Source organism: Hemibagrus wyckioides, linkage group LG06 (genome assembly GCF_019097595.1).
Source record: "Hemibagrus wyckioides isolate EC202008001 linkage group LG06, SWU_Hwy_1.0, whole genome shotgun sequence".
Taxonomy (NCBI): domain Eukaryota; kingdom Metazoa; phylum Chordata; class Actinopteri; order Siluriformes; family Bagridae; genus Hemibagrus; species Hemibagrus wyckioides.
Window position 1 is genome coordinate 17,879,805 of NC_080715.1, and position 15,938 is coordinate 17,895,742.

Here is a 15,938-nt window from a genome sequence, read left to right on the forward strand (position 1 = left end):
CAGATATGTAGAAGAGTAGCTGTGATCAACAGAGTGACCACAGTTCAGTACCGTGTAATAATATTATGAGTAGCGTCAGTGCAGTAAGCAGAATACAACCTAGTGCAAAAATGTAACGTATATCCAATGAGCTTATTTTACAAATAGAGTCCCATCAGTGTCCTGGCACAATGATGAATTGTTCCATGCTACAGCAGAGCTGAATGAGCCTGTTTGACCAGTAGGGCACAGAGGTGATGTTGCACATTGTCCAGGATAGATGGTAGTTTGTTTAGTCTCTTCCTTTCACCACAACCTCTACAAAACTGTTCCGATGGGCATCTCAGGAGAGAGACAGCATTCTTTATCAGTTTACTGAGCTTGCTTGCAGTTGCAACACTTACACCAACAAACTGTGCACAGCCTCTGTGTTGAACTTTCAGTCCAGCCTGTTGTTGAAATGGCAACAAGTTCAACATTTTGTCCCATAATTATTATTGGTTTAGTTTCCTCCTGGTCTTCTTGGTCATATTGAGGAATCGATGGTTTCTCCTACACCACATAACAAAGTTGTTCACCAGATACCAATATTACTCTTCCTGTCTATCCCTGATGCATTCCACAACCACAGAGTTGATGGTATAGAATTTCTACAGGTGACAGTGATCTGATTTGTACTGGAAGTAAATGGTATATAGGTTGAAGAGGAATAGGGAGTTCATTCTCATCCTCAATAAACTGTTTAGTCTTTATGAGTCTTCATGCCCTGTGAATAAAGATATTGTCATCCTGGAAGACACAAATACTATCTGAATAGAGACGTTTCAACAGGATAACGGTGACCAGCAAGAATTATTTTGTATGGATTTGCAGTGATACACTATGGGGACCAATGGACACAAATCTTGGCAGCAAAATGCACTACAACACAACAGAACATTTGCCACCTATATATTGTGTGTATATAAACTACAAACATCTTAAATTGTTTAACATTATTTAATTACATAATCATAAATTATTAAACATTATTTTTAAAGCTTCATTTATATTTATAATAGAATGCAATGTGATGTTCATATAGTATTAATATTATTAGTAACAGTTTTCTGAACTGTGCAACAGTCATGAGCAATGTAGGTTTGGTGTGTTCTGGATGTCTTCCTTGAGGCATCAAGCTTCCTTTATCCTACCAATGTCATCATATGTAATTTCCCTCCACAGTCAATTAGAATTTTATTGAAAAAAAAAATCTTCAAAGCCAGTGCACATTTGAAACTGTCCTTTTTATGTGACCCATATCAGATTGGCTTTTAAAATATTCAGACTGCTGAAATGGCAAAAGGATGACATCCAACATGGACTTCATTTGAGTTGCCAAAGATAAAACATTATCAGAGCAGCAAAAAAGAAACCAATTTAGCTATATTAATTGCAGCAAAATAACTTGCCCTATATACGTATGACTAGTGATTTCTTAGGGAAAAAATGCTTTACAAATATTCTTTCTCCTTTTCCACTAATTTTGTCAGTTAATGCAAATTTGTTCCTGGAATTGGAGGAATACAAATCTGTTGAGCCTCTGTGAGCTATTAAAAATGCTATAGAAAACCTTTTTATAGTAAACTTTTTAGTGCCTATCAAGTAGTATCAAATGATGTGCCAGACACAGGCTGGATGAAAGTGTAAGGTTTTATTAAGAAATAGCAAAGTACACAAATCCAAAGGGCATACTGGAGTCAAAGTCGTGATACCGGTGATCAAAAAAATAGACTAGACAAGACTAAACTCGATAAACTCGACAGACAAGGTCAACACCAGAATAGTTTACACACATTGAAAAGCCTCAGTAATATCTTTAGTCCCTAAATGTGTGTTTACAATGCCTAACTCTTGGACTTGGAACTGGAAAGCATGCATGGGATTTTTTAACTGAAAATCCAATCTAAAATGTCTTTGGTGAATACTGAGCACTTCTCCTCAGGACAGTTCCTTTGCCAGTTGACAAAGTCTTTATTCTTCCACCTTAACATCTAGAATCTACAATATCTTTAATCGTGTAATCAGTTTGACAGAGAGGAGATGGAGGATAGTTTACTGTGGATTTGCAATACAAAAGACTGGATCCCATGGGTCTTAATAAGGACACATGGAATGTGCTGATATGTGTAATTATTGAAGCAAGACAGGCTTATATAGTCATTTGTTGATGCAATCCAGTGTCTTTAATGGGCCAGTGTATTCATGCATGAGCTTTCTACAACAATATTGCACACACTGATCTAATGGAAAGTTGCACTCTGTCCCCTGGTTCAAATATAGATGAATCTGCTCAGGTGACTTCGTCTAGCTATTGATGTGTTCTGTGTAAGACTTCCTCATGTTGTCATTTGTGAACATCGGTAGTGGTTGTGATGGCTAATTGGTTGTGGAGCATTCGGGGCATATTCAGCCTGAGGTAAGTAGGAAGGGGAACCATCCCCCATTGAGATTTGAAGAACTGAGAACTTGAGAGAGATTGAGGGTTGAGATGCCATTGTTTTTCATATCTAAATATTGTAGAAATGATGCCATACCATAAAAATAAAAGCAAAAACAAACAGACTAGGCCTCAACGCTGCTTGAGAAGATTTGTGAAGGTGAAATCTATTAGAAAAGCAACAGAGAGAAATATTAACCAATGTCCATAGAACTCTTAAAGATTCTATATGGAAACTTAACAATACACTGCTTATCAGATGCTTCAATCTAGAACCCTATTCAGTGGAATAGCTGAGCTAAAGCTTTAGCTAAAATAGCTGAGCTAAAGCTTTAATTTAATTGACCATGTACTGCAGTATTAGGATTCACATTGAAACTGCATAATTATTATGTTTTGAGTTTGAAGTATTGAGGACCCTTTTTTTGTGAAAACACCATAACATGTTATTTGATTGATGCCACTGAAATAAACTTATTTCTAATTTTTTTTCATAGAGAACTTATAAAAAAACCCTTTATTTTACCCCATTCTATCCTAATCCAAACTGTTTTTGTAACAGAATCTGGACGTTATTTTTCTGAAGGGTCTGAAAAATCTTGACTCCCATTCTTAAGCAGAAATGTATGAAATTCTGGCTGTTTCAGTGGCTTGGAGCTTAAATAATTTCAGTGGAATTTCAAAATGCATGTTCTGAGGTCAGCTGCTTTTGACAGGTTGTCTGAGTCATAAAACATGCAACAGTAAGGAAGAGACAAAGCATTACTTGAGGATAAGTCTTAAAGTCTTAAACCTGGCAAGTGTCTTTTAAACTTAAACAATAAAGCCATATATATATATATATATATATATATATATATATATATATATATATATATATATATATATATATACACCCCTTAGGCCAAAAGAATGTTTCCAATAATATTATATTTCTCAGAACAGTTCATTCTGAGCTCCAGGATAATGAGGGTAATTATTGTGTGTATTATTGTGTGAATGTCTTTGGGAAACTCATTATACCACAATAGCATGTGATTATCCAAATAAAGGAAAAAGACACACTTGGCCATAGAATTATTATGTTGGCATAGTTAGCAAACAGTTTGTTATGAGATTTTAAGACTAGTCTGGTTATCTATTATTGTGGTACCAAAAACTGTCTGTGGTATTTTCAAACTCAGTGTTTGCTTATGGGCTCTGTTACTATTGAAGCAAATGCTTTTGCTATAAAAGTGAGCCATGGTAGTATATATACAATACATTAATGGATACATTTTGCAATGTATATCTTCCAAACTAGGATGTCAAAGAAGATAGATGCGTCACCAATGCGTCACTCACGTTAATAGTTTGCACTCGTACACTGCTGCAGATGAGACCAGCTGTGAATGTGTTAATTAATTGCACAAGCTTCATATACACTCTGGTTATAGAGATGTGGTACAGTATAGTGTATAGTCAACAAGTGGAAAACCCAGATGTATCATGTAAAATATAGATTTGAACCATAATAAGCAAGCTTGAGGCAACAGAGACAACATGATGAAGATACCAGGAGAGGACCTAGAATTAAAAGAAAACACATCAACCTCTGGGTGACACTCAGTAGTGGAATACTGTTGTGAAGAAATAAAGTTTTCTGAAGTTACCAAACCTAGCCATTTAATTAGCAGATTGTTTAAACTGTCTGCCTCTTCAGCAGAAGAGTGACTGATTCATCTTCAGTAACTGCTTTATTCAGGTCAGGGTCACAGTAGGAGAAAATGCAAAATTCAAAGTACATAATGTGATCTGTGAAATAATAACAGTAGCTTTCATTGCAATGAAAATACTCTCTCAAATACTGAGTGACTAGTCAAAAGCCTTTCTACTGACTGGGTTTCTTTAAAATGCAATATTTATTTATTCAAGAACACTCTATTCTGTGCTGACAGAACATGATTTAAACTCCTACCACACTATCTCACCTGCTGTGAGACGTCTGTTTTATCGCTTGGTGTTTGACTTTAGATTCAGTGCTCTTGGTGATAATGATAATTATGCTTGTATGTTTGTTTTTGTTTGCAGCCTTTCAAAATCTCTGCGCAATTATAACGCATATCCTGGGGAACTGTAAAATAAGTATAGAAATCTCATTTAGAAAACTTAAAAGAGGTTGAATTATAGTCCTACAATAGCTGTAACAGACTGATGCTTTAATTATATGAGAGATAGAAAGCATTCCTCATCTTTGCTATCTTATTTGGAAATGTTCCTGGTGCTTAACAGTATGTTCAATGAAGTGTACTTTTCACATTAACAGTTAGCAGGACTTGAGATACTACTGTCTCTCTTTTTTTTTCAAGGAAAAGGCTTAGCTAAATCTGAATCTTTCCTGATGTTGATGTCAGGGAATTAAATTCACACTAGAAAGTGAGGCATTTAATAGTTAAAGATCTTTGCCTAGTATCCCACATATGTTCACATTTAGGCTGATATGGCACAGTAATCAATTCTTAGCTATAGATAGATTTAACTTACCTATATTTAGCTTCTAAATCCATAAGTCACAGTAAGCCGGCTGCTGCAGTCTCCCATTCCCTCCTTTCATACATAGTGCTCTGGGAAATGTATAATTGGATTTCCACAGTGGATTTGTAAATGCTCATACATTTCTTTGTATGCACATTCATTATCTAGAACACTAATTCAACTTTTATATATTTTCTCATGTACAAAATGGAATTTCATCTAAGTGAAGATGCAAATTTACTGGAAGTCGAAAACTCTTGATAAACGTCTGATAAGTGCAATGAGACTTACAGCATTTGACAGACAACCTTAACCAGAGCAACTTACATTTTATTTATTTACAACCAAGGGTTAAGGGCCTTGCTCAGGGGCCCAGCAGTGGTAGCTTAGTAATCCTGGGAGTCAAATTCACAACCTGCCAATCAGTAGTCCAACACCTTAACCACTAAGCTATGTTACTGTCATGATAGCCACCATAGAACTCCACAGAATATGCCATCAGATATAAACAATGTAAATTTCAATAAGTGTTTAAATGTAACCATGGAAACTAGCATGAACAGTTTAAGCTAGGCATCTGTTTCATTGTCACATAGCAAAACAAACGAAGGGAACAAAAATCATATTCATAAAGGGAATATGTGTAACCATAGCAACAATTAGATTAACATGTTGAAGTGTGCTGGGAAGTTTTCAGTTACAAGACAGCAAAACATACACAAAGCCCTTTTTGTTTTCTTCCTACATTTTGTGCAATTTTATGATTCTACCTTTGTCTTATGGACAAATAGCAAGGCATGATAAAAATCATACACCTTTCTGATAAACTATGCTCATCTGGATAGTGTCTTGTATGGAAGCTGAAGGATTTTGCAGTCTATATGTAATCTATTTATAGACAGATTTTATGTTGCATGTTAAATATTCATGTTAAATGTATGGATATCATTGATCTTTACATGGCATGTAGCTACAGATAATGTTTCCTTGGCAGGAGGTACGTTTTGCATCCTTGGTGTATCTGTGCAATATGAAACTTTGAGTTAGTAAAAACTGTGGCCTAAGGTGAAATGTAAAAAATATGAATTAATTGATTAATCCAATGATTAATCGATATTTCTCTTAAGCCTAATTTAATTAATGTGGGAAATAAGAACTTCCAGTTGGCTTTGTTAAAGGCACTCTCTGCATTGAGTGTGACTAATTTTCTGGTGTGATGAATGATGCATCAGGTTAAGTAGGCTGTGCATGGTAGTAGTCGAATGTCTGCCTTTGATGAATCCTGTTTGATCAGGGTGGATTAGTGATGGTAGATTCACTGCTACTTTCCCCTGTCAATATCACTTCCCTTGCAGGTCTATGTGCACACTGCCATTTCCAGGCCCCATATGGTGAAGCAGTGTTATTTTCTGTTATTGGGTTGGGGATTTGACTTGGATGGGGGATGGAGAACAAGGAGGCACTTAGTGGACTTATATATGCTGGGAAATATGTGTAGAATGTTGAGCAATGATTAAACCTTTACACACACAAACCTTGCTGGTTTTACACTAAATTGGAGAGGCAATTATTTTAAATTCTCATCTTAAAGTCTTGTATCATTTGAATATATTCATCTTTGACAGCTGAAGTTTTATCATAAAGGTATGAATGTTACCCAAGAAAGAAAATGAAGCAATAATTATTCCATAAGAAAACAGATCAATAAATATAAGAAATATCCTGGCTATATTTGAAACAAACTATGTGTATGGAGTGGTTAAAGAGAGCAAATCTGGTCTCACAAAATACACATTTATGCTCTTAATTGTCTTGTTTCTTAATTTTGGTCTGAATCTCACCATACACTGCAAATGTTCATGCTGCTTCAACAGCAAAATCAGCAAACACAGAATGCATGATTGTCTAGGACCAGGATTGGGCAACACTGGCCATCACCTTTTAATAGAGCTCATCTTTGCATTTCAAAGCAGTATGTGGCCACTGAACCTAAGAACATGATCAATATTTTATGCTGGGACATGCAAATTCCTCTTTTAAATTAAAAAAGATTCTTTGTGATGCACTGGCTTATTTTCTGTGATGTTCCTGTCTTTTCTTATGCACACATTATGATGATGATGATGATGATGATGTTTATTTATTTATTTATTTATTTATTTATTTATTTATTTTTATTGTGTCAAGCATCCTTCTTTTGCTTCGTCTGATAACTCCATCAGTAAGATGGGCTGTAATCAAAGATGATAAGGCTGTTCAAGATCTCTCTGTAACACTCTGAGAAACAAATTAAGAGTTAAGTTACACTATGATAGTTGAATATATGGAAAAGAAAAGTGTGACAATATCTTTCGTGTCATCTTGCAAGGTGGAGATCTGAGGAATGAAAATGAACCTTTTATATGTTCCTTTTATATGCTAGTTTGCATCCTATCAGAACTGGCTCACCAACTTTCTTAAATGAATCAACCACTAGAGACAAACAGACTTAGAGAAGTACATGGTACAAGATGAGGAGCTCTAATCAGTCACATATCACTTATATGTGTGTATATAAATATGGTCTGATGTTTTCTAAGCACCTGCTGAGATTCCGTTTTCACCCATTTCCCCCCATTTTTCTTTAAAGGGCTTAGGTTTAACAGCAAATAATGCTATGACAGCATTTTAAGTTTCAAGTTCCTTTAAAGTTCTGCAGGTTTTACAAATTCAAAGCTTTATTCATATTCTTTTTGTTTTGGTAAGAAGGAAAATATTACTTTAGTCCCTGTTAATTATTATTATTATTATTATTATTATTATTATTATTATTATTATTATTATTATTATTATTATTTAAAACAACAACAACAACAACACCAACAACAACAACAACAACAATAATAATAATAATAATAATAATAATAATAATAATAATAATAATAATAATAATAATAATAATAATAATATAGTTGTGTACATATTTATTTATTTTAATTTATTATGCTTTTTACACATAGGAAATGAACATCATTTAAAATCATTTGTTTAAAAAATTCCTCCCAGAACACAGGGATTAGTAATTATCTCACTCCCAATTCACTTGACTCCAGCAAACAAGCATTTATTTAGGAGCACTGAAACACCAAGCAGAAATCAGCTAGTGAAAAGCATGTTAATTGGGAATTGATTAAGAGCAGTCTTGTCCTGCTTTTCATCTTGCATCTGTAATGACTGTGCTGGGTTTAAAGGTGACCTGAGGCAGATACACATCTCAGCCCTGAGATTCATTTGAATTGTAAACAAGTATAATGGCCTGCTGTAATAGAAAGCTGACACAGATGCTTCATTGTCACAACCGCCGAGACTTATACCACTAAGATCAGTACTGTTCTTTAGTAACCTGTAGTTTAGTGAGCAAGAACACAGTGTTTGACAGAAGGACAAAAGGCACACAGAAGGAAACAGCATATGTTATGTATCCTAATGTCATCTTTCCAAAAATTCCCAGATTTAGCAAGAATGAAAAACTGTAATGAAACAACAAAAGTGAATACTACTATCATTGAGAGTTTTCTCCAAATCTGTTTAGCAATATACTGTAACATTGGTTTGCAAATATATGCTATACATGGCAGCATGATGAACTAGTCTAGGTGAGGATATTGTAAATGAAGTGTCATTGTTTATAATGTTTATGTTATACTATACATTAAATCCCTATACTTCATTTACTATTCAAATAAAATTAGTGAAGGTCCACCAAAGCACATAACCTTACTGAATGGTGAAAACAGTTAGCTTTCAATGCTTTACCATAGCTACAAACAAGACAGTCTAAAGCATTTGAAGGATTTTTTTATGTTTTTGTCATCACATTTTTCCCATTTCATCACTTTACTTACCGTACCAGAAACTTTAAATGAAATAAATTTGTCTATTTTAATCTGTTCTGCTAAAGTATTTTTCAAGTGGTCTGGTCAATTAGTGAGAAACTGTTTGTTCGAGCTTCAGTTCCTGGAACCCTCATTTGCCTCATTGTGAACAAAAATATTAACTGATCTTAAGCCACCAGGGCCAATAGCTGTATCAAAGAAATCACAAAATACCCCTGCTGGTCTCTACTTTGAGGGATATAATGATATTTGATCCATGAGATTGAATGAATACATGCCAGGCAGGCCATTTGTTTGAAAAGTATTGGTTTTTCTCTCCATTCATTTTATTCTTTAGATCTAAAAGGGGATGTTCTTTGTCTGTACCATTGATTCATTCTTGTGATGTTTAAAATGTACAATAATTTCCTCTGAGGCAAAGGCAAGCTAGTTTGAAGGGTGTTGGACTAAATGGCCAGGCCACAGTATTTGTGGTGAAATTGTTCAGCATTAAAAGGAACCATATTGATAGAACTGGGTTTCCATAGGATTGCTATTTATTGAAGCAAGTAGATGAACTACAAGGTCTGCTGAAAGTGCAAATTGATTTACCTTCATAAAACAAAACAAAACATATTAGATAGAACATTTTACTGAGACATGGACATGGACTTGTAAATGAATATAAAATAAAGTAAAACAAAATTTCCTTGGTATAATTCACATTTGTTCACATACACCAAATAGAAAACATTAGCAGGAAATCAGCATTCTTCATTTATCAATTCATATTTACTGTTAAGACTATTGTTACTTTGATCAAAAACTGTTTGTATTTACAACAAAACTGCCTGTTTTTACAGTTCAGATAGTGGCTAGTTGTGTGAAAAGTATAGCAGAATTATATGATCTTCATAAAATTACTTCTTAGCATTGTTTGAGATCTAACTAAAAGAACTGTGAGTTGTGTCATTTATCATTTGTACTATTTCTGTCCTGCTGGTCCATTTTTAGTCCTTGTTCCTCGGAGAGAATATTGTCAAACACTTATTTAATGCCATTCAGCATGCAGGGATGAAAAGTTCGATACTCGCTCTCAAAGGCAAACAAGTGGCACCATGAGCATAGTCATGCATGCAGATGGTAAACAAGCACACACGGATACAAAACACTCACGGGTTTGCATACAAGCATATACACATATACACAAAGCACTGAGTTGCTTTTGTGCTTTGTAAATTTTTTTCAATTCCATTCAATATAATTCAATTTTATTTGTCTAGCACGTTTAACATTTGACTTTGTCACAAAGCAGCTTTACATGAATATAAAATTTCATAACAGAAATTACAAAATTTAAACTTTCATTTTATATTTATCCCTATTGAGCAAGCCTGAGGCAACTTTGGCAAGGAAAAACTCCCTGAGACATTTAGGAAGAGATTTTAAGAGGAACCAAACTCAGAAGGGAAACCATCCTGATCTGGGTGACACTGGGGAGTGTGATTACCCCCATCTTGGCTCATAAGCACCAAACTGCATTGTAATCTCATTACTGAAGACAAACTATATAATTATACAGAAATCAAACACACTCTCCAAATTTGAAGTGTGTATAACATGATTACATCTCAGAACATCATTGTGCCAGAATAAATAAGGTGAAGATATGCAGAAAGGGCTTTCCAAAACATTGGTATTCAAGACTATACACAGTGTCAAATGTGGTTTTTGTTAATATAATTGAAGATAATTCTAATATTCATTATATTCCAAACCTCATTTTAAAGTAAGGAATTTATCTTTTGCAAGGAATAGAACTAAATTTTTGTATTTAAATTGCTCGCAAGTTTCTTTCAATGAGATTTGGGCGAGCAATCTTGTTTCCATTACAAGCACAGTAGCAACATTCACCTTTGATTGTATTTTGAAGCTCAGTAATTCTGGATAGAAAAATACAACCAGATGTGTTTAACTGGAGACTGTATACCCCACTAGAAAATTCTTTTCCACAGAAGGCTTGAAAGCATAGTACACATGATTTAGTTAGGTAAAGACTACAGTTCAAATATACATAACAGTTTTTTTTTTAATGTAAACTAATGTCATTTTACAACGGTGTGGAAATGTTACGTATGCTATACTTAATCTATTGTGTTGTGACCTCAAGAAATGGCCTCAAACAAAATGTGAAATGTGAATATATATATATATATTTTTTATATGCGTGTGTGTGTGTGGATAGATAGATAGATAGATAGATAGATAGATAGATAGATAGATAGATAGATAGATAGATAGATAGATAGATAGATAGATAGATAGAGATACAGTATATAGGCATATATTTTTTTACTTTTGCACTCTGCAATTTAACTAAAGCTTGTGCTAGGAACTTGAATCTTTCAGATCTTCTAGCTGCACAGTAAATTGTGAAGGTACAGAGTGGATATACATAACATTTAGTCAATTGCCCACTGGGATAATTGTGTCTGAATGCTTATTTTTAACATAGAACCTAATTAGAAGCACCAGGTTGGCCAGATTGGAACAGGATTCTGATCTTGGAAGCAAAAAGTAAGAATTGCACTATCATGAATATGCACAACACCAGAATTCAAAGGAATTACCATACTTTGAGGAGGACAAGCTAAATGAATGGTACCTAATGCATCCTTTATTCTAACCAAGATAAACATCATCAGATATATTCCTGGTACAGCACCAGTGAATAAAGATGGAACATTGTCATTCTAGGACACAAGGTTTTTCATTTTGTCCCTCAGGCAATCCATCCTTCTCTCACTGCAGCTGGAACCTTTTGTTATTTACACTTGAAATGATAATGGCATCATAATTTGAGTACAGCTGCACCATTTGCATCTGAGCATCACACACACCGAATTTGTGTCACAAAAACAAATAGGATCTGCATAGAATCTGAGTAGTAAAATCTCTGGACACTTGGTTCTTTCATATTCAGCATAGGAAGCCTTTGTAGTTTCTTTCAGTAGATCTGTTTCTTTCCAAAATAGTTGGTCTTTTTTCTCTTTATAAGTCTCAAATCTGTTGAAAATTACACCCCATTCTGCATCTATAAATAGACACACCAGAGTTATCACATAAAGCAGGCATGCCATCCAGGAGTTGTTTGCATAAACAACTTATTTTCACAGTTTTAATCTCTATGTAAAAGTATTACCATCAATTAAAAAAATAAACAATTGTAATTTGTTAATGACAAGAGTAAGATTTTATTTAAATTCTTCAAACATTTAAAACACACACACACACATACACACACATTTATAAGAATTATTACATTATAGCACAGATCTTAACAGTATCGAATGGAATTTAGTTTAGAAGCAAATCTGCACAGTTTTACATGAGTGTGAAATTTATAATTTTCTACTAGACCACAACAACAGTACAAAGCCAATGGAAACAGAGCATGCACATTAACAGTGGTATTTAAATTAAGAGTATGGCAAGAGTTGTTGAACTACTAGTCTGATAAACAACAAATGAGGGAGATCTTTTCTGATGCTTTGTGTAAAATCACTGCTGAGGTCTTCCATACATCCAATATACAGCTGTAAAGGTTTTAGTTATCATACTTTTTTTTTTTTTTTTACATTACAGCAAATAGGCTTCTCAAAATCTTTACAGACATGAGAGCACGTCAGAATTTTTAAAATATTATTGGTTAAAAATTGTAAACAGTATTCATTCCAGCTGTGCTCTATTGTTTCTGTAAAAGTCTAGTAGCTTGTGTAATACGAAATCATTCGAGATCTTTAATATCTGACGTCCTGTATTTAATGATTTTAGTAGTCATAACGTAACTACTATGCAGTAACTTACTAAATCATTAGCAGGATATGAAGGAGCTGTTTGTGAACTGTATTTACATATAATAAAATTAATAATAAATTTTTATACAAGTGCTGAAGATGAAGTTGAAGTCATTATTAACTTTTAATAATCTAATACACTAGCTTTTTTCTCTTCATGATTACACACTTCCATATACATGATAAATACACAGGGAGTCGCACATTTCCTGTGAATGTTATTCCCGACAGAACACATACTCTGTGTAACTCGTCCAGATTTTATCCTCGCCTGGATCGTTACTCGCATAAGCGCACGTCCCCGTGGAGCTGCACGCGACCATGCGGAACCCGAACTCTGTGAGTCTGTCGAAAGCCTGCTCCAGAAAGTTGTACTTAAGGTAATAGCGGGAAGTATATCTCTCCGGAGGCCTGTCCGGGTCTCTGCTCTCGTTCAGAGTCTCTCCGAACACCTCTTTGGCAAGAGACGTCTTCCCGCACACGGTGATGCGCGCCACGCGCCTGAACTTAGCGTCGGTCTGAATGTCCCTCCCGATGGTGTACGAGCCCCTGTAGCCAATGGTGATGTAGCCCGACTTTCTGACTTCCGTCGAGGGCGAGTGCACCATGCTGAGGGCGGAAAGCGCGCGCGACGCATCCCAACCGGAAACCGCGGCACCGTGCGCCATCATCTCATCTGAATCGCTCTGGTAGCAGCTCTCTTCACACATGGAGTCGTCCTTGCTCATTTTAGGACTCAGGCGCTTGCACAGCTCTCGCAGCTGAAAAAACTCGGCCTCCCTTTGCAAACGCTTCTTCTCTGGAAAGTAATCGGGCAGCACCAGGTTGAGGTCCCGCAGGTAGTCTAGGATGTAACGGAACAGGAAACCGTCCCGGTCCAAGAAGAAGCGCCCTTTGCTATCACGCGCCAAGTCCTTTGGCGTGCTCTTACTGAACATGCCCCATAAGAGAGAGTCCGGTACTGCTATTAAAGTTGCGCGTCTTGTCACGTACACCTGGCCACCAACATTTAGTTCGATAATTTCCGAAAACGTGGAGCCAGGATCTGCACCATTAGTTATTCCACGCTGTGGATCCGCCAAAGCCATTCTTGTCTTCAGCACAGATTAGAGCTGCTTGTAAGCGTGAACTGAGTGAGGTTTTTTTCCCTTCCACAAACCGCTGGAGCTAAGGGCAAGGGGTTTGATTAAATAGGATGCGTGGGAGGAGATATACGGACTGCTGAGAAGCTGTGATCGATGACAGACGTTAACCCTCTATCGTCAAACGAGGGACCTGCTGGTGGCAGGTGTGTGTCAGTGAAAGTCGTCGCATATTACATTGTAAACGTCTCTCTCTTACACACACACAGACCTCTGGGGGAATATGGTGATGATGAAGCACACAGAACGTAATACATCACCAAAACACACAGGAGCAATATTCAAACTAAACATGTGCATGCTTGTTTGTTTGTTTGTTTCAAAGAAAATATTTGCACAAGTGGTTGCTCATTTCCGAAGAATTCACAATAAAACTGTAAGGAAGGTTGCCACCTGGTGTTGCTAGAAAAAAAATCAACATATCTTGGTTGATTTACAAGTTTTCTCAACTTTAGTCCTGGAGGGCCAGAGTCCCTGCCCCAAACATGCCTTCTAATCACTGCAATTAAAAGTTAATGAAACATGATCGTAAATGAAACATTGTGTGTCTGATAATGTGAATCATAAGTAAAAACTTCTTACAAACTTTAGCTCATCTGTTTCACTGTACAATTTGTTTTAATCGTCTGACCACTGGATGCTGTTGGCTGGATAGTTTATTGGTTAATGAAATGTACTCAATCAAGCTGTTACAGTGATGTGTTAAAATACCACAACCAACACTGCTACATTCATACTCAAGCCACACATACTACCAGTGCATTAAAATATACTGTAAGTGACACTGCTTTACTGGAAAAGGTCAGCAGCAGTAGTATCTGGTCAGCTTGTACCAAAGTGCACCTGAAAACTTGTCAGTATAGTATATAGTATATATCTGATTCTCCATTCTTTATCCAGAAAAGCAAATCAAAAAGATCTTAAGGAGTGATCACCCCAAGGGATCAGTGGTACTGCATGGTATAATGTTCATTTAACAATGGAAAAAATTTTTGAACATCTTAGAATGCACACCACATTGGGTGTGTTAATACCAATCATCAATTCACTGACATAGCCTATTTGAGTATTGTTGCTGATGAAATGTACTTAAGATAAATAAATCATTAAACAATCTAAAAGAATAAACTGTTCCATAAATATACACTAAGTTTCAGGTGGGGAACATGGCTTGGTGGGTCATGTGAACATCTATGATTAATGGTAGAAGAATTCTAAAAACCCATTATGTTGGCAAAAATCATTTTCCCCTTAGGTTCTGATTAAACTTTTTTTTTTTGTTTTAGCAGCATTTCAAATTCTATTATGTGTTTTCCATGGATTGTCTGGCTATTGATGTAAAGGTTTAAGTTATCTTACTTCATTCATCAGCAGCAATAATATCTGGTCAGCAGTAGTCCCACGGTGGTCCACTTTGATTATCTGTGACCTTATACAGAACCAAATAGTTAAGTGCACCTAGAAAATTGCCAGCATATGAACTAGTTTGGTGTACTTAACTGGACTCAGAATAAAGACTTTGTACCGTGGAAAAAAATACACACAGAAAAGGCGTACACTGAGAAGCACAATCATTTGCAGGAGTCCATATGTGGACATTAGCAAAAAATATGAGTTCAACCACAACAAACTGAGAGGAACTACAGAAAACAACACCACTCATATGGAAAGTCCAGATACATACAAATAATCACTGATAAAAAACAGATGACACTATTCAAAGAATTAAAAGAAGAAGCTGGGAAATACTACACACTGAAAGAGGAACTAGAGAGACTGTGGAAAGTTAAGAAATCGTTTGTAATGGTCATAGGAACACATGTTTTGAAAATGGATGAGTGTCTCCAACAGATAACTGAAATGATGACGTCCATCTCTTTTCATTATGTTATTTTCATGCTTTTCATTCAGTGACATATTGTGTAAATATTTATCTTTTTGACTTTTTTTATTTTCCATTTATGTTTTTCTAAATCCAACTGATCATTAATGATATCTGAAAATCTATACAGTTTTTCTATTTTTAAAAATAAAGAAATGTGAATGTAAAGTTATAGTAAAGCCTAAATTTTAAGTGAGTCTCAAGAACCTTATGTCCACATGCCATTTTCTA

At 35.4% G+C, this 15,938-nt stretch overlaps 1 protein-coding gene across 1 annotated transcript; it reads right to left on the minus strand.

The window, feature by feature from the left end:
- Positions 1-12,084: 12,084 nt before the first annotated feature.
- kctd12.1 (potassium channel tetramerisation domain containing 12.1) lies at positions 12,085-13,974 on the minus strand. Its single transcript, XM_058392729.1, has one exon. It carries the CDS (start codon positions 13,769-13,771, stop codon positions 12,902-12,904), a length of 870 nt encoding a protein of 289 aa, XP_058248712.1. The 5' UTR covers positions 13,772-13,974; the 3' UTR covers positions 12,085-12,901.
- Positions 13,975-15,938: the final 1,964 nt, after the last annotated feature.

Coding starts and splice junctions, on each gene's coding strand:
- kctd12.1 (XM_058392729.1), bottom strand. CDS start 13,771: ATGGCTTTGGCGGATCCACAGCGTGGAATAACTAATGGTGCAGATCCT.